This window comes from Pseudophryne corroboree, chromosome 3 (genome assembly GCF_028390025.1).
Source record: "Pseudophryne corroboree isolate aPseCor3 chromosome 3, aPseCor3.hap2, whole genome shotgun sequence".
Classification (NCBI taxonomy): domain Eukaryota; kingdom Metazoa; phylum Chordata; class Amphibia; order Anura; family Myobatrachidae; genus Pseudophryne; species Pseudophryne corroboree.
The window spans coordinates 36,891,667-36,915,700 of record NC_086446.1 but is presented as its reverse complement, the minus strand read 5'-3'; the positions used below and the strand labels follow the sequence as shown (position 1 = coordinate 36,915,700).

The window sequence follows — 24,034 nt, the reverse complement described above, 5'->3', positions numbered from 1 at the left end:
CTGTATGATGTGCGGTCCCCTCACAATAGGAGCACATGAGATGCAGTGACCCTGCAGTGTCTGTGTGATGTGCAGACTCCTCACAATAGGAGCACATGAGATGCAGTGACCCTGCAGTGTCTGTATGATGTACGGTCCCCTCAGAAATGGAGCACATGAGATGTGGTGTCCCTGCAGTGTCTATTATTAATGTACCATTCACAATAAGAGCACATTAGATGCAGTGAATCTGCAGTGTCTGTATGATGTACGGTCCCCTCACAGTAGGTTCACATAAGATGCAGTGACCCTGCAGTGTCAGTATGACTTAAGGTCTCTTCACAATAGGAGCACATGAGATGTAGTAACCCTGCAGTGTCTGTATGATGTATGGTCCCCTCACAATAGGAGAACATGACAAGCAGTGACCCTGCAGTGTCTGTATGATATACGCTCCCCTCGCAGTATGAGCACATGAGATGTAATGACCCTGCAGTGTCTGTGTGATGTGCGGACTCCTCACAATAGGAGCACATGAGATGCAGTGACCCTGCAGTATCTGTATGATGTACGGTCCCCTCACAATAGGAGCACGAGATGTAGTGACCCTGCAGTGTCTGATGAATGGTCCCCTCACAATAGGAGCACATGAGATGCAGTGACCCTGCAGTGTCTGTACGTACGTTGTACGGTCCCCTTACAAAAGGAGCACGTGACATACAGTGACCCTGCAGTGTCTGTATGATGTACGCTCCCCTCACAATAAGAGCACATGAGATGCAGTGACCCTGCTGTGTCTGTATGATGTACGGTCCCCTCACAATAGGAGCACATGAGGTGTAGTGACCCTGCAGTGTCTATAATGTGTGATCTCCTCACAATAGGAGCACATGAGATGCAGTGAGCCTGCAGTGTCTGTATGATGAATGGTCCCCTCACAATAGGAGCACATGAGATGTAGTGACCCTGCAGTGTCTGTATGTTGTACGGTTCCCTCACAGTTGGAGCAAATGAGACGCAGTGACCCTGCTGTGTCTGTATGACATACGATCCTCACAATAGGAGCACATGAGATGTAGTAACAATGCAGTGTCTGTATGATGAACGGTCCCCTCACAATAGGAGCACATGAGATGCAGTGAGCCTGCAGTGTCTGTATGATGAATGGTCCCCTCACAATAGGAGCACATGAGATGTAGTGACCCTGCAGTGTCTGTATGTTGTACGGTTCCCTCACAGTTGGAGCAAATGAGACGCAGTGACCCTGCTGTGTCTGTATGACATACGATCCTCACAATATGAGCACATGAGATGTAGTAACAATGCAGTGTCTGTATGATGAACGGTCCCCTCACAGTAGGAGCACATGAGATGCAGTGACTGCAGTGTCTGTATGACGTACGGTCCTCTCACAATAGGAGCACATGAGATGCAGTGACCCTGCAGTGTCTGTATGATATTCTGTCCCCTCACGAGCACATGAGATGCAGTAACCCTGCAGTGTGTCTGTATGATGTACGGTCCCCTCACAATAGGAGCACATGAGATGTAGTGACCCTGCAGTGTCTGTATGATGTACGGTCCCCACGCAATAGGAGCACATGAGATGTAGTGACCCTGCAGCGTCTGTAAGATGTACGCTCCCCTCACAATTGGAGCACATGAGATACAGTGACCCTGCAGTCTCTGTATGATGTACTGTCCCCTCAGAAATAGAGCACATGAGATGTAGTCACCATGCAGTGTCTATATGATTGAATGTACCCCTCACAATAGCATCACATGAGATGCAGTGAATTTGCTGTGTCTGTATGATGTACGGTCCACTCGCAGTAGGTTCACATGAGATGCAGTGTCCCTGCAGTGTCAGTATGACATACAGTCTCCTCACAATAGGAGCACATGAGATGTAGTAACCCTGCAGTGTCTGTATTATGTACCCTCCCCTCACAGTAGGAGCACATGAGATGTAGTGACCCTGCATTGTTTGTACGATGTGCGGTCCCCTCACAATTGAAGCACATGAGATGCAGTGACCCTGCATTGTCTGTATGATGTGCGGTCTCCTCACAATAGGAGCACGTAATGTAGTGACCCTGCAGTGTCTGTATGATGAATGGTCCACTCACAATAGGAGCACATGAGATGCAATGACCCTGCGGTGTCATTACCTTGTACGGTCCCCTCACAAAAGGAGCACATGAGATGTAGTGACCCTGCAGTGTCTGTATGATGTACGCTCCCCTCACAATAGGAGCACATGCGACGTAGTGACCCTGCAGCATCTATATGATGTACACTCCCCTCACAGTAGGAGCACATGAGATGCAGTGACCCTGCAGTGTCTGTATGACGTACGATCCTCTCACAATAGGAGCACATGAGATGTAGTAACAATGCAGTGTCTGTATGATGAACGGTCCCCTCACAGTAGGAGCACATGAGATGCAGTGACTGCAGTGTCTGTATGACTTACGGTCCTCTCACAATAGGAGCACATGAGATGCAGTGACCCTGCAGTGTGTCTGTATGATGTACGGTCCCCTCACAATATGAGCACATGAGATGCAGTGACCCTGCAGTGTCTGTATGATGTATGGTCACCTCACAAAAGGAGCACATGACATGTAGTGACCCTGCAGTGTCTGTATGATGTACGGTCCCCTTACAATTGAAGCACATGAGATGCAGTGACCCTGCAGTGTCTGTATGATGTAAGGTCCCCTCAGAAATAGAGCACATGAGATGTAGTGTCCCTGCAGTGTCTGTATGATGTACGGTCCCCTCAGACATAGAGCACATGAGATGTAGTGACCCTGCAGTGTCTGTATGATGTACGGTCCCCTCACAATAGGAGCACATGAGATGTAGTGACCCTGCAGTGTTTATATGATGTGCGGTCCCCTCACAATTGAAGCACATGAGATGCAGTGACCCTGCAGTGTCTGTATGATGTGCGGTCTCTTCACAATAGGAACACATTAGATGTACTGACCCTGCAGTGTCCGTATGATGTGCGTTCCCCTCACAATTGGAGCACATGCGATGTAGTGAACCTGCAGCATCTATATGATGTACGGTCCCCTCACAGTAGGAGCACATGAGATGCAGTGACTGCAGTGTCTGTATGATGTACGGTCCTCTCACAATAGGAGCACATGACATGCAGTGCCCCTGCAGTGTCTGTATGATGTACTCTCCCCTCACAATAGGAGCACATGAGATGCAGTGACCCTGCAGTGTCTGTATGATGTATGGTCCCCTCACAATAGGAGCACATGAGATGTACTGACCCTGCAGTGTCTGTATGATGTACGGTCCCCTCAAAATAGGAGCACATGCGATGTAGTGACCCTGCAGCATCTATATGATGTACGGTCCCCTCACAGTAGGAGCACATGAGATGCAGTGTCTGTATGATGTACGGTCCTCTCACAATAGAAGCACATGACATGCAGTTCCCCTGCAGTGTCTGTATGATGTACGCTCCCTTCACAATAGGAGCACATGAGATGTAGTGACCCTGCAGTGTCTGTATGATGTACGGTCCCCTCACAATAGGAGCACATGAGATGTAGTGACGCTGCAGCGTCTGTATGATGTACGCTCCCCTCACTATTGGAGCACATGAGATGCAGTGACCCTGCACTGTCTGTATGATGAATGTACCCCTCACAATAAGAGCACATGAGATGCAGTGAATCTGCAGTGTCTGTATGATGTACGGTTCCCTCACAGTAGGTTCACATGAGATGCAGTGACCCTGCAGTGTCAGTATGAAGTACGGTCTCCTCACAATAGGAGCACATGAGATGTAGTAACCCTGCAGTGTCTGTATGATGTACGGTCCCCTTACAATAGGAGCACATGACAACCAGTGACCCTGCAGTGTCTTTATGATGTGCGGTCTCCTCGCAATAGGAGCACGAGATGTAGTGACCCTGCAGTGTCTGTATAATGAATGGTCCCCTCACAATAGGAGCACATGAGATGCAGTGACCCTGCAGGGTCTGTGTGATGTGCGGACTCCTCACAGAAGGAGCACTTGAGATGAAGTGACCCTGCAGTGTCTATATAATGTGCGGTCTCCTCACAATAGGAGCACGAGATTTAGTGACCCTGCAGTGTCTGTATGATGAATGGTCCCCTCACAATAGGAGCACGAGATGCAGTGACCCTGCAGGGTCTGTGTGATGTGCAGACTCCTCACAATTGGAGCACATGAGATGTACTGACCCTGCAGCATCTATATGATGTTCGGTCCCCTCACAGTAGGAGCACCTGAGATGCAGTGACTGCAGTGTCTGTACGTTGTACGGTCCCCTCACAAAAGGAGCACATGACATGCAGTGACCCTGCAGCGTCTGTATGATGTACGCTCCCCTCACAATAGAAGCACATGAGATGTAGTGACCCTGCAGTGTCTGTATGATGTACGGTCCCCTCACAATAGGAGCACATGAGATGTAGTGACCCTGCAGCGTCTGTATGATGTACGCTCCCCTCACAATAGGAGCACATGAGATGTAGTGACCCTGCAGTGTCTGTATGATGTATAGTCTCCTCACAATAGGACCACATGATATGCAGTGACACTGCAGCGTCTGTATGATGTGCGGTCCCCTCACAATGGGAGCACATGCGATGTAGTGACCCTGCAGCATCTATATGATGTACGGTCCCCTCACAGTAGGAGCACATGAGATGCAGTGACTGCAGTGTCTGTACGTTGTACGGTCCCCTCACAAAAGGAGCACATGACATGCAGTGACCCTGCAGCGTCTGTATGATGTACGCTCCCCTCACAATAGAAGCACATGAGATGTAGTGACCCTGCAGTGTCTGTATGATGTACGGTCCCCTCACAATAGGAGCACATGAGGTGTAGTGACCCTGCAGTGTCTATGATGTGCGGTCTTCTCACAATTGGAGCACATGAGATGCAGTGACCCTGCGGTGTCTGTATGATGAATGGTCCCCTCACAAAAGGAGCACGACATGCAGTGACCCTGCAGCGTCTGTATGATGTACGCTCCTTCACAATAGGAGCACATGAGATGTAGTGACCCTGCAGTGTCTGTATGATGTACGGTCCCCTCACAATAGGAGCACATGAGGTGTAGTGACCCTGCAGTGTCTATGATGTGCGGTCTCCTCACAATAGGAGCACATGAGATGCAGTGACCCTGCAGTGTCTGTATGATGAATGGTCCCCTCACAATTGGAGCACATGAGATGCAGTGACCCTGCAGTGTCTGTATGATGTACGGTCCCCTCACAATAGGAGCACATGAGATGTAGTGACCCTGCAGCATCTGTATGATGTGCGGTCCCCTCACAATTGGAGCACATGCGATGTAGTGACCCTGCAGCATCTATATGATGTACGGTCCCCTCACAGTAGGAGCACCTGAGATGCAGTGACTGCAGTGTCTACGTTGTACGGTCCCCTCACAAAAGGAGCACATGACATGCAGTGACCCTGCAGTGTCTGTATGATGAATGGTCCCCTCACAATAGGAGCACGAGATGCAGTGACCCTGCAGGGTCTGTGTGATGTGCTAACTACTCAAAATTGGAGCACATGAGATGTACTGACCCTGCAGCATCTATATGATGTACGGTCCCCTCACAGTAGGAGCACCTGAGATGCAGTGACTGCAGTGTCTGTACGTTGTACGGTCCCCTCACAAAAGGAGCACATGACATGCAGTGACCCTGCAGCGTCTGTATGATGTACGCTCCCCTCACAATAGGAGCACATGAGATGTAGTGACCCTGCAGCGTCTGTATGATGTGCGGTCCCCTCACAATGGGAGCACATGCGATGTAGTGACCCTGCAGCATCTATATGATGTACGGTCCCCTCACAGTAGGAGCACATGAGATGCAGTGACTGCAGTGTCTGTACGTTGTACGGTCCCCTCACAAAAGGAGCACATGACATGCAGTGACCCTGCAGCATCTGTATGATGTACGCTCCCCTCACAATAGAAGCACATGAGATGTAGTGACCCTGCAGTGTCTGTATGATGTACGGTCCCCTCACAATAGGAGCACATGAGGTGTAGTGACCCTGCAGTGTCTATGATGTGCGGTCTTCTCACAATTGGAGCACATGAGATGCAGTGACCCTGCGGTGTCTGTATGATGAATGGTCCCCTCACAAAAGGAGCACGAGATGTAGTGACCCTGCAGCGTCTGTATGATGTGCGGTCCCCTCACAATTGGAGCACATGCGATGTAGTGACCCTGCAGCGTCTATATGATGTACGGTCCCCTCACAGTAGGAGCACATGAGATGCAGTGACTGCAGTGTCTGTACGTTGTACGGTCCTCACACAAAAGGAGCACATGACTTGCAGTGACCCTGCAGCATCTGTATGATGTACGCTCCCCTCACAATAGGAGCACATGAGATGTAGTGACCCTGCAGCGTCTGTATGATGTGCGGTCCCCTCACAATGGGAGCACATGCGATGTAGTGACCCTGCAGCATCTATATAATGTACGGTCCCCTCACAGTAGGAGCACATGAGATGCAGTGTCTGTACGTTGTACGGTCCCCTCACAGTAGGAGCACATGAGATGCAGTGTCTGTATGATATACGGTCCCCTCACGAGCACATGAGATACAGTAACCCCGCAGTTTGTCTGTATGATGTACGGTCCCCTCACAATATGAGCACATGAGATGCAGTGACCCTGCAGTGTCTGTATGATGTACGGTCCCCTCACAATAGTAGCAGATAAGATGCAGTGACCCTGCAGTGTCTGTATGATATACGGTCCCCTCACAATAGGAGCACATGAGATGTAGTGACCCAGCAGCGTCTGTATGATGTGCGGTCCCCTCACAATTGGAGCACATGCGATGTAGTGACCCTGCAACATCTATATGATGTACGGTCCCCTAACAGTAGGAGCACATGAGATGCAGTGACCCTGCAGTGTCTGTATGACGTACGATCCTCTCACAAGCACATGAGATGCAGTAACCCTGCAGTGTGTCTGTATGATGTACAGTCCCCTCACAATAGTAGCAGATAAGATGCAGTGACCCTGCAGTGTCTGTATGATATACGGTCCCCTCACAATCGGAGCACATGAGATGTAGTGACCCAGCAGCGTCTGTATGATATACGGTCCCCTCACAAGCATATGAGATGCAGTGACCCTGCAGTGTGTCTGTATGATGTACGGTCCCCTCACAATAGGAGCACATGAGATGTAGTGACCCTGCAGCGTCTGTATGATGTACGCTCCCTCACAATTGGAGCACATGAAATGCAGTGACCCTGCAGTGTCTATATGATTGAATGTACCCCTCACAATAGGATCACATGAGATGCAGTGAATCTGCAGTGTCAGTATGACGTACTGTCTATCATGTTTAGGTGAGTGATGCAGTCAGTACAAGTGGTATAAGTAAGTGTAGAGCTCCCACATAGTGACATTATATACTGCTGTCTTATAGTAATCACTACTTCTTACTTCCTTTTGTTTGTTGTCTAATATTTCTCTATCAGGGTCCACAGGATCTACCTTAGTATATATAGTAGCGACAGTGGAACGGGCACCAAACAATTACACTTTTCAGACTCCCAGGATGCATTGGGCCAGCCCCCTATATCTCGCCTCGCGGCTCAGGCAAATCAGTTTTTGTTTGGTGCGGCAGGAGCTGGACTACTAGAACGGTTGGGCTACAAAAAATCATTTCTGCAGCCTCATGCTTTTGTTATTTAATAGTATTTATTTTTGAGTGATCTTTATATGCGTCTTAAACGCATAATAAGAAAGACGCTCTAACAACTCTCTGCCAGGCTGCGACAACTGTTACCTCCGATTATACTGCTGTTTCGGCGGGCGTCAGACTGGATGTACTAGCAAGTCCGTACTGATGCTCCCAGGCTGCGGCTGGAGAACGGGGAGAAGGTAAGGCGTCTGTTACCAATCAGCGGTTTAAGATGCATATAACGCAGCCTTACTGTTTTGGGGGGAGACTACCGGAGAGTCGCTGACGCTGCTGCCACATCAGATGCGCCAGCGCAAGACCTCAGGGATCGGGTCTGGGACTCAGGGTCGACAGCACAAAGGTCGACACACTTTAGGTCGACACCAATTGGTCGACACACATTAGGTCGACAGGGTCAAAAGGTCGACAGGGTCAAAAGGTCGACAGGAACAAGGTCGACATGGAAAAAGGTCGACATGAGTTTTTTATGTTTTTTTGGTGTCGTTTTCTTCGTAGAGTGACCGGGAACCCGAATTAGTGCACCGCGTCCCCTCGCATGGCTCGCTTCGCTCGCCATGATTCGGGCATGGTGCCTTCGCTCCGCTACCGCTTCGCTCGGCACACTTTACCGTTCCAATCGTAGTCCACGTGGATCGTTAAGTATGAAAAGGTTAAAAAAAAGAAAAAAATCATGAAAAACTCATGTCGACCTTTTTCCATGTCGACCTTTTGACCCTGTCGACCTAATGTGTGTCGACCAATTGGTGTCGACCTAAAGTGTGTCGACCTTTGTGCTGTCGACCTGGAGTCCGGATACCCAGGGATCATAGGTTCTGGGGAATAGTAGAGGCCGCGATCCCTGAGGTTGATGTCAGCAGTGGGGAGTCAGATGCTCCCCTGGTCGTCCCTTCTCCCAGTTCATGACCTGTCTCTGCCGAGTTTCCCGCCATGAACTGATATTTCCGCATCCGTCTGAGACGCGTTACTATACAGTTCAGTCAGAGTCGTGGTGCGGCTATGTTCACTGGTGCGTATGATTCTCTCAGCCGTCTGTTAGCGGCATGGTTGAATACGGAGTGGGATTAAGTCTACCTGTATCCCACTTTCCCGAGCGTTGTGAACATTTACTGCTGTATTATTCGCTGTGCGCCTGAATACGGTAGCTGGTTTAAGGTAATGCAGTAATGTTTCTCTTACGTCCTAGAGGATGCTGGGGACTCCGCAAGGACCATGGGGTACAGACGGGCTCCGCAGGAGACATGGGCACTCTAAAGACTTTAAATGGGTGTGCACTGGCTCCTCCCTCTATGCCCCTCCTCCAGACCTCAGTTAGATCCTGTGCCCAGAGGAGACTGGGTGCACTGCAGGGGAGCTCTTCCTGTCACACAGACAAAGTTTGATGTCGTTTAAACTGCTTCCTTTACCACCTGGTAATTTACAATTCTCCTTTGATCACACAGATTTTATAGTTTATACAGCAGTGTCTGTATTTGTAACAAATGGTACAGGATAACAACTTATACAACGTATAGAAATTGTTCCCCCTGCCAATCACGTATCTGGAGTGATTATACAGGAAATTATTGAAAACAAACTGATTTCCCCAATAGCATAGACACACCAAAAGACCACCTAGGGGTCATTTCACAGGAAGTGCTGTAACCAAAGTATTGGTCATTTCACTCTTACACCTACTCACAGAAACTGCAGAACCCAAGCACATTACCTGCGGTGCCCTGACCAACACATCAAAAGATCTGATCACACTAGGAGGTTACTGAGCATATGACTTCCTATGTGAGAGTGTGCTATGACTTATTCTGTAGTCACTAAGAGCATTTTGAATACAAATATATTATAAAACGTGCAGTGTATAACTCTCCAACTGCGCACAGCGCAGTGATATAACATAAAGACACATCTTTAAACAGGCTGCGCCCGACGCCGTTAGTACATTTGAATGGGGTGCCTAGCGCTCATTGTCTCTGTAGAATGGCGCCGGGCACGGAGTAATTACCCATTCAGTGCCGTGGACGCCATTGTACCTGTGGCTGACGGGTTCTCCGGCCACACTATCCCTATATGATCTGTAGAGAAGATGTGTGTCTTATACAGTGATATTCTGTTGTTCAGTCTTAAAGTAATCAGACATTACTAAAGTGTTATTTTGTTGTTATTCAGGGTGAACACCTTTCTGATTGTAAGTCCGAAGATATAGAGGGAGAAGAAGAGACGTATGTGACTGATATGAAGGCAGAATATAGAGAGGGAGAAGAAGAGACGTATGTGATTGATATGAAGGCAGAAGATACAGAGGAAGAAGAGACGTATGTCACTGATATGAAGGCAGAAGATATAGAGGGAGAAGAAGAGACGTATGTGACTGATGTGAAGGCAGAAGATATAGAGGGAGAAGAAGAGACATATGTGACTGATAATAAGACACAAGATATAGAGGGAGAAGAAGAGACGTATGTGACTGAAATGAAGACAGAAGATACAGAGGAAGAAGAGACGTATGTGACTGATATGAAGGCAAAAGATATAGAGGGAGAAGAAGAGATGTATGTGAGGGGAGATCTGAAGTGTAAGGAGGAGGAAATGCCTACAGATATCAGCACAGGTGAGTAATAATGCGTATTACAGAAAAGAGTCGCATACTTTCCTTCCTGAGTCACTACAGAAGTCTCTTCCCCTACACATGTCAAGTCAAACTAATAAGGGAAATGTATCTGCCCAGAGTGGGAGTCAGGAAACGTCAGCCCCTAGTATGCTCCTGCTCTCTCCCTCACATCATGTCACTCTGTGTTACCAGCCCAGAGATCTGACCAGTCTCCTCCCCACACTCTCTGGTGAATCTCATACATCAGGAGCCATCAGCCCCTATTATACTCCTGCTCTCCCCCTCACATCATGTCACTGTGTTACCAGCCCAGAAAGCTGATCAGTCTCCTCCCCACACTCTCTGGTGAATCTCGTACATCAGGAGCCATCAGCCCCTATTATACTCCTGCTGTCCCCTTACATCATGTCACTGTGTGTTACCAGCTCAGAGATCTGACCAGTCTCCTCCCCACACTCTGGTGTATCTCATACATCAGGAGCCATCAGCCCCTATTATACTCCTGCTGTCCCCTCACATCATGTCACTGTGTTACCAGCCCAGAGATCTGACCTGTCTCCTCCCCACACTCTGGTGTATCTCATACATCAGTAATTAAGTTGTCATTATAATGATTGACTTGTTGGCTTAATTTAGTAGCATGTATCTGGTGTGGCTGCTCTACATGGAGATTACCAGAGGACCGTATAGAGGCTGCTGTTACAACATACATATCCTCCTGGAGCACTTTGTGTAGTGTGGAAGCAGATGTTGGTAGTTCAGCCTACAAGTGTCCTGTATATATGTGTGGGGGCAATCTGGATGGATATTGTGGCTTAGTAATGTGGCTGATGAGGATTCCTGTTCTGTGATACTGGCTCAGGAATGTTACCCAGCACAGGCTGCATTATGTGGGGGAGAGATAATCATTGGAGATGTGCCAATCGCATGTCCCTGTGGCTGGGGCTATGACATCTGTTGCGGCAGCAGAAGGCAATATTTTATTTGTCCTTATTTGTTGTTGGTAGTTTTCGAATTGTAATAATGTGGTCATAGGTTATAAGCCGAAATGTAACAACTAAACATTATTCATAATAGTGACACAGTGATGTAGTGGTGAGCAGCGCTGTCTCGCACCACTAGTCACGAGTTCAGTTCCCAACCAAGGTTCTATCTGTGGAGTTTGTATGTGTTTCCTACAACTCTGCAAAAATCATAATGGTAGGTTAATTGGCTTCTGACACATATGAACCCTAGTGTGTCATGTGGAATGTAGATTGTAAGCTCCACTGGGGCAGGGAATAATGTGATTTTCTAGTTATTCTCTGTAGATCGGAGTAATATGTGTGCACTGTATATAGAACTGTGCATTATAATAGTTATATTATTTCCAGCAGATGGAGGCACAAGCAGGAATTCCTTGGAGGGAGATCTCATCTTGTCTGCAGATAGTAAAATAGAAGAGAACATCACACAGGATTCTCCAGGAGACATCCCCATTAATCTAACTATACATCCAGTACCTCACAGTGCTGATACTTCATCTGATCCCTCTAATCGCGATGACTGTTCATCTAATACCTCAGATTTTGTTACACATCGTGCAGCTCATACACGTGATAAAATATTTCCCTGTTCTGAGTGCGAGAAAAGTTTTACACACAAATCACAGCTTGTTACACATCTGAGAAGTCACACGGGTGAGAAACCATTTACATGCTCTGAGTGTGGGAAAAGTTTTCCTTTCAAATCACGGCTTGTTACACATCTGAGAAGTCACACAGGTGAGAAACCATTTCCATGCTCTGAGTGTGGGAAAAGTTTTATACTCAAATCACGGCTTGTTACACATCTGAGAAGTCACACAGGTGAGAAGCCATTTCCATGCTCTGAGTGTGGGAAAAGTTTTCCATTCAAATCATGGCTTGTTACACATCTGAGAAGTCACACAGGTGAGAAACCATTTCCTTGCTCTGAGTGTGGGAAAAGTTTTCCACTCAAATCACAGCTTCTTATACATCAGAGAAGTCACACAGGTGAGAAACCATTTCCTTGCTCTGAGTGTGGGAAAAGTTTTGCACGCAAATCACAGCTTTTTATACATCAGAGAAATCACACCGGTGAGAAACCATTTCCATGCTCTGAGTGTGGGAAAAGTTTTACACTCAAATCACAGCTTGTTATACATCAGAGAAGTCACACAGGTGAGAAGCCATTTCCATGCTCTGAGTGTGGGAAAAGTTTTGCACGCAAATCACAGCTTCTTATACATCAGAGAAATCACACAGGTGAGAAACCATTTCCATGCTCTGAGTGTGGGAAAAGTTTTATACTCAAATCACGGCTTGTTATACATCAGAGAAGTCACACAGGTGAAAAACCATTTCGATGCTGTGAGTGTGGGAAATGTTTTTCAGGCAAATCGTATCTAGTTAAACATCAGAAATCACACGGGTGTAAAGCATTACTATGATCTGATACACAACAGGGTTGTAGCAACACTCCAGTCACACAGTGACACTTTTAAGTTACTGCAGATAATTGGAATGTGTGTCATTAATAGAAGACTGGAAAAGATCACTCAGATGAAACTTACAGTATTTCTTTATTGCAGTAGACAGGGCCAGACTGCCCATCTGTCACCTCTGGCATATTCCAGATGGGCTGGTGGGCTCGTCCGGTTCCACAGAGAGATGGGAAGGCCACACGCAGCTCTAGCTCTCTGGTTTAGCTGCCCCCACTGCCCAAAGTGTTCATCTCCATGGAAATGGGGGCATGGATTTGCTGCACATCCTTGTGCTTTGCGTTCTTGTGCCCTTTCTCTCCCCCGTGATGTGCGCTTGCAAGTTTACAAATGCCCAATCCAGATAGGAGCCCCATAGTGTTATATAAGCTTCTATGGTCCTAATTCAAGGTTGATCGCAAAAGGAAAATCTTCCTCTAATTGGAAAATCCATGTGCACTGCAGGTGGGTCAGATGTAACATGTGCAGAGAGAGTTAGATTTAGGTGGGTTGTTTTCAAACAGAAATCTAAACTGCAGTGTAAAATTAAAGCAGCCAGTATCTCTCTAGCATCCATAAGGGATACTGGGGACACATATTAGTACAATGGGTATAGATGGGGTCCAAAGGAACCAGTGCACTTTAAATTTCTTCCTCTGGGTGTGCTGGCTCCTCCCCTCTATGCCCCCTCCTACAGGCAGTTTAGAAAAAAGTGCCCTCAGGAGAGTATGCACACTCTCTGCTAGCTCCAGAGTTTTTCCTCATTTTATTTTAACCTTTTGTTTATTTCGGTATGCTGTTTGGGCAACAGCATACCTGCGCCGTGGGAGTTGGGGGGCGATCACTGGCCTTGCGAGTTACAGAGCCGATTCCCCGCTGCAAGACCACCGTCCTGAGGGGTTGTTCAGCGGGGCACTGCGCCTTTGTTGTCACAACGGCAGCACGCCGCACATGCCTTACAGATTTATGAAGGTTAACGTCGGTGGTGAGTAGAAACCGGGGGCCCTGCTAGGGGGGGTCCCCCGGTTCATGGTGCTGCTTTCACACGGGTGAGGCATATGGGTCCCTCCTGGGGGGGATCCGCTATAGCCCCTGTGTAAAACTGGCTAGCGGTGAGCTGAACTAATCATGTTTTGGCGACATGGCCAGTATAAATATAATCAGTAGCTCCAGCGCCATTACAGGGGTCGGAGCTACATCGGAGCGGGCTTAGCGGCATTTTGGTGCCTTCCTCTGCATAAGCAGCAGCAGCCTAATACAGCTCCTCTGGACTCTAGATTACTGGTACTGTGTGTAGTTTAGGGGAAGAGCCGTTATTTGTGCACATTACTTATTCCTAAAGAGGGAACCGTTGTAAACAATCAGTTTTCGCTGATATAAAAACGCTGACAGCCTCACTGGGGCTCTCTGGTGTGGGTGTGCTGGTGCATTCTCTGTGTCTTTTCTCACATGCAATAGGGCAGGCTTGCATTGAACAATGGTCTGTGTTATATGTGTATTGTTGTGTTACTTTTCATCATGGTAAAACACAAGTTGCTGTATGCAGTGTGTGTAACCAGATTGTCCCCACTCCCAGTTGGTTCCATTTCATGTGAGCAGTGTAGTCAGTCCTCACAAAATGTTGAGGAGAACGTATGGAGGGTCACGAGGTTTCCTGGCTGGGTGCAATCAAAACTATGATGTCTGATATGTCATCTCCGCTCACTGCAAATGCCAACAAAACAAGAACTGCAACAAGCAGTAGCAGATCTAGCTGCCAGGGCTGATGTTCCCCATCCCTCTATCTACTGCAGGTCCACATAAACGTGCTTTACCTGCACTTCTATCAGATACGGATGATATACAGGATGATGTTGATTCCATAAGTGGGGATTTCACTCATACACAGGGTATTGAACCCCTCATTTTAGCTATAAGGGATGTGCTGAAGCTCCCTCAAGACAAACTGGCTGTCACATTTCTTCACTCTAAAGAATTAGATGATTTATTTAAGCTAGTCTGAAAACATCCAGATAAGAAATATCAGGTGTCAAAACGGTTTTTGCATACATTCCCCTTTGCCCAGGAGGGCAGAAAGTTCTTGGAAGAATCTCCAGCTGTAGATGTCTCCGTCTCTCGCCTCTCTTAGAAGGCGGTACTCCCGACTCCGGGCTCCTTTACAGTAAAAGACCCGGGGGATAGAAAAATTGAGACCACACTGAAATCTATCTACATTGCTGTAGGTGTATCTCAAAGACTGGTCATTGCAGTACGGATGGTGTAATGGTTAGCATTACTGCCTCACAGCACTGAGGTCATATGTTCAATTGCCACCATGGCCCTAACTGTGTGGAGTTTGTATATTCTCCCAGTAATCGCGCGGGTTTCCTCCCACAATCCAAAAAATATACAGGTAGGTTAATTGGCTCCCAACAAAATTAACCCTAGTGTGAATGTGTGTGCGTTTACATGTGGCAGGGAATATAGATTGTAAGCTCCACTGGGGCAGGGACTGATGCGAATGGCCAAAATATTCTCTGTACAGCGCTGCGGAATATATGTGCGCTATATAAAATAACTGGTAAAAAATAAAAATACATAAACAATTGCAGGTTGCTGGATGACGCATGCAATTCATTCCTGGGCTACTCAAATTCAGGAGGGTCTCTCGGGTGACATGACCCTGGTTACTACGGTAACTTCCCTAAAACACATTCAGGACATGGCAAGAGTTCTCTGTGACTCCCTAAAAGAGACTGGCAATATTAATGCAAGGACCACTGCTATGGCTGTGTCAGCACGCAGAGCCGTATGATTGCGTCAGTGGATTGCAGACGCTGACTCCAAACGCAATGTGGAATCTCTTACCTTTACAGGTGAATGGCTCTTTGGATGCGAATTGGGCGCATGGATCTAAAAAGTTACTGCTGGGAAATCCACGTTTCTTCCCCCGGGGCTCCTCCTGCTAAACGTAACTAGCCGGGACTGTCTACTCAGTCCTTTCAGTCCACCAGATTTCAATCTAGGGCCAGAGGTGCATCCAATGCAGCTAGAGGCACCAGAGGTAAACCTAAGAAACTAGCCGTTGCTTGCTCTCAGGAACAGAGCACCAGTTCAGCTTCCGCAACATCCTCAGTATGACGGTGCCCGCCCACTCCGGGAGGATCTCAAGGTGAGAGCTTGGTTACGTCACTTCAGCCACATCTGGGAAAGTTCCTGCCAAGGCGCCTGGGTAAGGGACCTTATTTCTCAGGGTTACAAGCTGGAGTTCGACGGTGCTCCTCCCCAACAATTTTTCTAATCCAGCTGTGGAAAATATGTGTGTTACGCTACTACTGGCTATCACAAAGTTAGTCCAGCCCCAAGTCATTGTTCCAGTACCCCTGCTACAGCAAGGATAAGGTTACGACTCCAGTCTGTTCGTAGTGCCAAAACCAGACGGGTCTATGAGGCCCATTTTGAATCTGAAGTACTTGAATCCTTACCTAAAGGTTTTCAAATTCAAGATGGAAACTTTGATAGCAGTGATCGCAGGCCTAGAACAACAGGAATTCCTAGTGTCCCTGGTGGTCTGCCCAAGAGGCCCTACTTCCGATCAACATCCTGGAACTTTGGGCTATCTACAATGCTCTGATTCAGTCCTCACTTCTGCTCCAGGATCAGGCAATTCAGGTACAGTTGGACAATGCCACAGCTGTGGCGTACATCAATCGACAAGGAGCGACAAAAAACCGGGCCTGCATGCGAGAAATATCAAGAATACTCCTCTGGGCGGAAAGAAATGCAAGAGCACTGCCTGCAATATTCATTCCAGCAGTGGACAACTGGGAAGCAGACTTCCTGAGTCACCACGATCTCCACCCAGAGGAGTGGGGCCTACACGCAGAGGCGTTACTTACTTGCAAAACACCTGGTACAGCTGAAGGTGAAAGGGGGCGTGACTTCGTGGCAGGGGCATGGCTTTGCGTCCTGACCCCGTTTTCGGCACATTGTGGGGCCGGGTGATGTGGGCTTCCCCCGGAGACTGATGCATCTGCAGTGCTGGCTTCTGCACTGTGACAGGAACTGGGTTGCAGCATGTTATGATCTAGTGCAGCACCCGGCTCCTGCCACTGAGCAGGAGCCGGTACTTTGGTGTCACCCATCAGTGGGTAACACCTGGGTGCAGACCACACCCACCTTGTGACGCAAGTGCCTACACCCTCAGGTGTTTCAACAGATCAACAACAGGTGGGGTTGCCCCCAGATCGACATGATGGCGTCTCGTCTCAACAAGAAACTTCGCTGCTATTGCTCGTGAACCAGAGACCCTCAGGCGTGCGCAGTGGATGCACTGACGTTGCCTTGGCCTTACCAGCTGGTCTACGGATTTCCTCCGATTCCATTAATCCCAAAGGTACTCAAGAGGATCCCGCATCACGGAGTACAAGCAATTCTGCTTGCCCCGGGGAGTGTGGTACGTGGATCTTCTGGGCATGTCCATAGTAGACCCTAGGCCTCTGCCAGTAAGAAGGGATCTTCAGCAGGGTCCGTTCGTCTGCTCGGACTTACGGCGGCTTCGTTTGACGGCATGGAAGTTCAGCGGAACATCCTAGCTCACAAGGGACTTTCCAAAAAGGTCATTGCCACTATGGTGCAAGCCAGGAAACCTGTCACGTCAAAACACTATCATCATATCTGGTGGAGATATGTCTCCTGGTGCGAGGAATGCACTTATACATTTGCTGCATTCCACTTGGGAAGATTCCTTCATTTCCTGCAGGCTGGAGTGGATAAAGGCTTACATCTGGGATTCATTAAGTTCCAGATTTCAGCTCTTTCAATCTTCTTCCAAACGAAGTTGGCTATGCTGCCTGAAGTTCAGACCTTCTTGCAAGGGGTGCTTCACATACAACCTCCGTTTGTGCCGCCTACAGCATCTTGGGATTTGGATGTGGTGTTAAGATTTCTGCAGTCCTCCTGGTTTGAACCTCTGATGATGGTGGTAGACTAGTACCTCATGTGGAAGACAGTGATGTTACTGGCCCTGGCTTCTGCTAGGCGTGTCTCGGAATTGGGGGACTTATCGTGTAAAAGTCCTTACTTGGTCTTTTACGAGAACAGAGCGGAGCTCATGACTAGACAGCAGCTCCTTCCGAAGGTAGTCTCCGTGTTTCACTTGAATCGAACTATTGTGAACCCATCCAGTTCTGGCACTTCTGCCCCTCCGGAGTCAATGGATGTGGTGCGAGCCTTGAAGATCTATGTCAAGAGGACGGCTCGGATCAGAAAGACGGATTCCTTGTTTGTGCGGTATGATGCACAGAAAAAGGGTTGCCCTGCTTCTAAGCAGTCCATTGCTCGTTGGCTTTGGCTTACTATCCATCAGGCCTATGTGTCGGCAGCCTTACCTGTTCCACAGTTTCTGAAGGCCCACTCTACAAGATCGGTGGGGTCTTCCTGGGCAGCTGCCCGTGGAGTCTCGGCCCTGCAACTCTGCCGAGCGGCTACCTGGTTGGGGAAGAACATCTTTGTGAAGTTCTACAAGTTCGATACCCAGTTTGGGCATGTTCCCGCCCATTCTGAAAGCTTAGGGACATCCCCATCGTACTAATGTGTCCCCAATATCCCTTATGGATGCTAGAAAAAATAGGATTTTAAATACCTATCGGTAAATCCTTTTCTCATAGTCCATAAGGGATATTGGGCGCCCTCCTCTGTGCGGTGACTTTTTCTGCAGGTTCTCTGTTATGTGTTACCTGTTCAGCTGTTGCCGTTTATGTTGCCAGGTGTTGCTGGCCAGTCTATGTTATGGTGTACTGGTGTGTAATACTGACCACACTTATTGTTATGTTCCTTCTCTCACGTATGTAATTTCTCCTTCGGACACTGTTTTACCTATAACTGCCTGTAGGAGGTAGCATAGAGGGGAGGAGCCAGCACACCCAGTTGAAGAAGTGTAAAGTGCCCTGGCTCCTTAGGACCCAGTCTATACCCATTATACTAATGTGTCCCCAATATCCCTTATGGACTACGAGAAAAGGATTTACCGGTAGGTATTTAATATCCTATTTTAGCCTTCATAGAGATCTGTAGAATGGTCAGTTAGGAATGAATGCAGCACATCCTAATTAGTAATGACTACACCTGTGCACCAGCTAGGTGGTCTGGTAAATGTGTACTGTTGGTAGAACTCGAGGACTGGTTTGGCCAGCCCTGCTTTAAAGTGACTTGGAGCCAGTACATTCTTAAGATTACTTGGTTTTTTTTAAATTATTCTTAGTTGTTGTTCTATGCAGTTCACAAGCACATTATCATGTTTTAATAAAGATTTTTTTTTAAATAATTTAATTTGTGTATTAAACTTTGAGATAAAAATAGGGCCTAAATTTTCTTGGACTTGATTCATTTTTGCATTTTGGATACAGAATAAATTATGATTTGTATTTAGAGGTTCTTTTAATGCTTTTTTCAAAAGGCCTCTTGGATATCCCTGTGCAACAAATTCCTCTGTCAGGTCATCAGCTTGTTGTATAAATAGTGTATCTTTTGAACAATTCCGCCTGATTCTTAGGTATTGGCTCTTTGGAGTATTCAATAGCCAGGGTTTGTAACGACAGCTATTAAAGTTAAGAAACTTACTGCAATCGACATCTTTTTTTTGTGTGTAGATAACCAAACTGTTCCCTTTTACTTGGAGGGCAATGTCCAAGAATCTAATTATTGTGGGGTGCTTAGTGTTCATAAATGTCAAACCAAAAGTGTTGTCATTTAAATAATGAATAAACGATTGTGTGGAAAACCCATCACCTTCCCAAATAAAGAACATGTCATCAATGTACCGACCATAAGTCACCAGATTCGCCCCAAAGGGTCCCACCCAGACGTAAGTCTGTTCAAAGAGTCCCATATATAGGTTTGCAAAACTTGGGGTGAATCTGGTGCCCATGGCGCTACTGTGCTTCTGTAAATACAATTTGAAATCTAAAGTGAAATAGTTGTGTGTGTGAATATAAATTGAATGGAATCAAGAATAAAGTTACACTGCTAAAGGTAAATTATCAGGACTCAAATAATTCTTAAGTGCATTAATGCCTCCTATGTGTGGTATATTCATATATAGAGACTCAACATCACAAGTCAAATGTACATAATCAGTTTTCCATTTGATGTCTTTAATATGGTTGATAAAGGGAGTAAAGTCTAGTATACGATTTTAAAAAAACGTGAGGATGTAAAAATGAGTCAAGGGGCTGGATTCAAAATTTCCGTCCTCCCCTCCCGCCCCCATCGCGCCCGCCAGCAGTATTCAGATGTTGCTGTTGATGGGTGTGATATCAGTATTTTAGCTCGCCACCCCTTACGGTGGTGAGCTGAAATGCATGAAAAGTGACCCGTTTGGATGCCCAAATGGGACTTTTCACGATCGCGCCGATGATTTTAGTCGGGTTTAGCTGCTTGACGCGGCTAATCCCGTCTCTTATGGGTGCAATCAGTGCGATAACGGGGGTCAGTAGAATATTGCCCCGCGATCTCCAGTCATTTTAGACGGCAGATCGGGGGCAATAAAACATTTGAATTCCGCCCAAAAAATGCAGATAAATTTGTGGTTAGGGATCCCACTTCAGAAATTATAGGATGCCCAAGAGGTGAAGAAAGATTTGTGTATTTTAGGTAAGTGATAGTATGTGAGGATTTTAGTGAATTAAACAAAAAATTATTTGTTCTTGGACACCATCCCCTTTTGTAGTACATCATCAAGTAAACTTTTTAGTTAACTCATATGTTCCACTGTAGGATCTTTGGGAAGTATGGTGTAGAACTTGGAATTATTCATTTGTCTAGTGGCATCACTGATGTAGTCATTCTTGTCTTGTATAACTACGCTGCCGCCCTTATCCGCTGTCTTTATTATGATCGAATTATCATCCTTTAGGGTTTTAAGTGCTTTTCTTTCATTTGGGTGTAAATTATACTTTTGTTTATATTTATTGGTAGAGGTACATCATTTTCTAAAATCACTAAGAGTAGCCGCATGCAAAGTTTCAATATAACCAGTTTTGTGTTGGGTCGGATAGAATTCGGATTTATTTTTAAATCTGGATTTAGTAGAATTCACATCATAAACAATATCTTGGGTAGGTTCTTGTTCAGTGCAGAGTTCATTTAGTATATCTAATGCTCCTTGGTCTTGGCTATCTAGCAGAATGGGTGATGCAACTTCTCCATTTCTCTTCATGTTCTTATTAAAAAAGTATCTTTCTACATAAATCTCAGGTATATTTGTTGAGCTCTATTAATAATTCAAATAGCCTCCTCTAGGTCCTCTGACTCTTGAAAGCACCAGAAGGAGCATTTGTAAAGAATAAGCAAGTTTAGGAAACAAAATATGTGTTCCTATCAATAACAGAGACAGATTCATCCAGTGCAAAGTAGACTGGTTTAAGTCCTATCAATGACCACAGAGAAGTTGGCAGAATATATTTTATAAATGAAGTAATAAAAATTATTTCCATTTAGATAAATTTACACATTCTGAAGTAATGTCCGGGAGCACCACCAACCCTGTTCTGCCCCAAAAGCCTTTTTAGGCAAAATTGGCAGCTTTATGTTGGTCTAAATTGAAATTTGAAATGTCTTTTTTCATTGGTATTATATTTTTCTATCAAGTAATGTACAATCTGGTCCAGTGCAGACTCCAAAAAAAACCCACCCAGTATAGTTTGTGTCACTGAGATCTTTCTCAGTTAATGGAATCTAGCACGGAAAGATTCTTTTTCACATATTTCAAACCCTCACGTGTGCAGTCAGCTTCGGATAACTAGCCAACCGGTTATAAAGACATTTAATTCAAACATACCTTGGATAACTAGTCAGCAATCTCTATAGAGATACTCTCTTGATAAAACACTTTTTTAAACAGCATTAGTCTGCTTTTTCATTATGAGTTTCAGCCTCAAGAACGAACTCAATACAAAACGCAGGACTGAAGACTTGGAACAGTATCTTCCCCACAGAGGTGGCCCCCAATGACTCAGAATGAACCTGGGTGGAGGATCTCATTAAGCTAAAATATACGCTACAGAGACAAACTAGAACCAATTGGGACTTGACGAGTTTAGAGAACTACTGCAAACAAAAAATCACACCACGAGGTCTAAGACCTAAACTATTTCCCTCCTTTGAATTGCATACAGATACTCAGCCAAGAATGGGAGAATAGCCTACTCAAGTGCTCACAGGAACTAATGCAGATACTTATCAAACACAATAATTTGGTCTTGGAAGGTTGCACTAGGGAAATCGAAAAGACTAGTAAGGCATTGGAAAAGTGGGAACAGTACATCAATTTCCAAACATCCTTTGAAAAGTTGAAAAAAGAATTGGACATATATGAGAATACCATCATTGAACGGAAGAGGAATACATTTTCCAGGGACAAAAGAGACTTCAACGTAGGGAGGATATTCAAGTGGACAAGACCCGTCAGGCGTGATAATCCCTCGAACTACCAAGGGACCCCCTCTTCTTCAGAGGTTGAATTATCCAGCTCAGAGGACTTAGAAGAACCAAATATAGATCGGAGGAATCACTCATCTGCAAGAATTCAACATACTGCATCAGCTCATTTTTTAGATCAAACCGGCCGGTCTCGAGGCCGTTTGAAACAAGGAAAAGAAAAACCAGAAGAAGCAAGAGGAAGATGGGGCTCCCCCTCTCCAAACAGATACCCCGTATGGAGGAATCGGAAGCAATACTGAAATCTGATTGTCTCCAAATAATAAACCTCTCAACTCACACCCTCTCAAACACACATAAAGAAGTTTTGGAAAAAGGACTCGCCTTTTCTCCAACCAAGAAATTTGATAGGTTTCAATGGCAGACAGACCTTAATCTCTTTGGACGCAAACTTTTACTTACAAAATTCTATGCCAACCAAGAATATCACAGAATGAAATTACCCCCTCCATACCGACTATTGAATCGCCTGAGGAATTAGAAGCACTGAATAACCTGGAAGAACTACTTGATTCAGCAACAACAAAGAGCACTCATACTCAACGACAGATCTGTAGAAAAAAATCAACGTTTTTCCCTAATGACACCACCTGCCCAGAGGTAAGAACCTTTATTAATTTGGTATCCAAAGATCTAGACAAACTGTACATAAGGAAAAGGAGGTTTAGAACTACAGGAAATCTGTCCCCTCAAGCTAGACATGCCCTTAAAGAAATAAAATCCTGGCAAGATACAATAATTAAACAGTCGGATAAAGGGGGCAATGTGGTCCTATGGCCGAAAGATCTGTATGAAAAAGAGGCTAAAAGACAGCTTAATGATACCAACTGCTACAGTAAGAGTCTGTTTGATCCAACGCAAAATCTGACGGTGCAATATATGAGGATCATTGAGGAAGCCAGGCACCAGGGTACGATAACGCAAGCAGAATATGATTTTCTTAAAATCCACAACCCCAGAGTACCAACTTTCTACTTGTTACCCAAGATACATAAAAATCTACTGAAACCACCAGGACGCCCTATTGTTTCAGGTAATGGAGGACTATTGGAGAAGGCCTGTATATTTTTAGAGATCCATCTGAAAGAACTTGTAACTAATCTACCTTCTTACACCCGAAACACTACAGACGTACTAAGAAAAATCGAGAACATATCCTTGGAAGATACACATCTCCGGGTAAGCCTTGATGTTGAAGCTCTTTACACAAGCATCGACCATGACCTTGGTATAAAAGCAGTCAGATACTTCCTACAGACCAAAGGAATGGATGACTTCCATGAATTCCTCTTAATTCTTCTAGACTTTGGCCTATGTAAAAATTACTTTACGTTCAACAATCTCTTCTACACCAAGGAAAGAGGTACAGCTATGGGGGCGGCCTGTGCCCCCACATATGCTAACCTCTTCCTGGGTTGGTGGGAGCAGGAAGTCGTCTTTCATGAAGACCAAGATCATTTCACTCAGCACATCGTCCTTTGGACTCGATATATTGACGATATTCTCATGATTTGGGAGGGGTCACAAGAAGAACTTTCTCAATTATTAATTTTTCTGAACAATAACACTCTCAACCTCAGATTCACATACGAGCAGAGCAAGGAAAGTATTTCCTTCCTGGATCTTAGAATTTACAAGGGAAGAGACAACATACTCGCTACAGAACTTTACAGAAAGAAAACAGCTACCAATTCCCTTTTACATCAACAAAGTTCCCATTTTCCACCCACCATTCAAA

General features: G+C 46.0%; 1 protein-coding gene across 1 annotated transcript in view; it reads left to right on the top strand.

Annotated features, from left to right (window-relative positions):
* Window positions 1-24,034, top strand: part of LOC135057117 (uncharacterized) — a 206,403-nt gene that overhangs the window by 63,415 nt on the left and 118,954 nt on the right. The window contains exons 3-6 of the mRNA XM_063963016.1: window positions 9,896-10,337; window positions 11,711-12,783; window positions 21,975-22,232; window positions 22,729-23,902. Coding sequence (XP_063819086.1) covers window positions 9,962-10,337; window positions 11,711-12,783; window positions 21,975-22,232; window positions 22,729-23,902 — 2,881 coding nt within the window. The 5' untranslated portion in view covers window positions 9,896-9,961. The remainder of the gene's footprint in view (window positions 1-9,895; window positions 10,338-11,710; window positions 12,784-21,974; window positions 22,233-22,728; window positions 23,903-24,034) is intronic.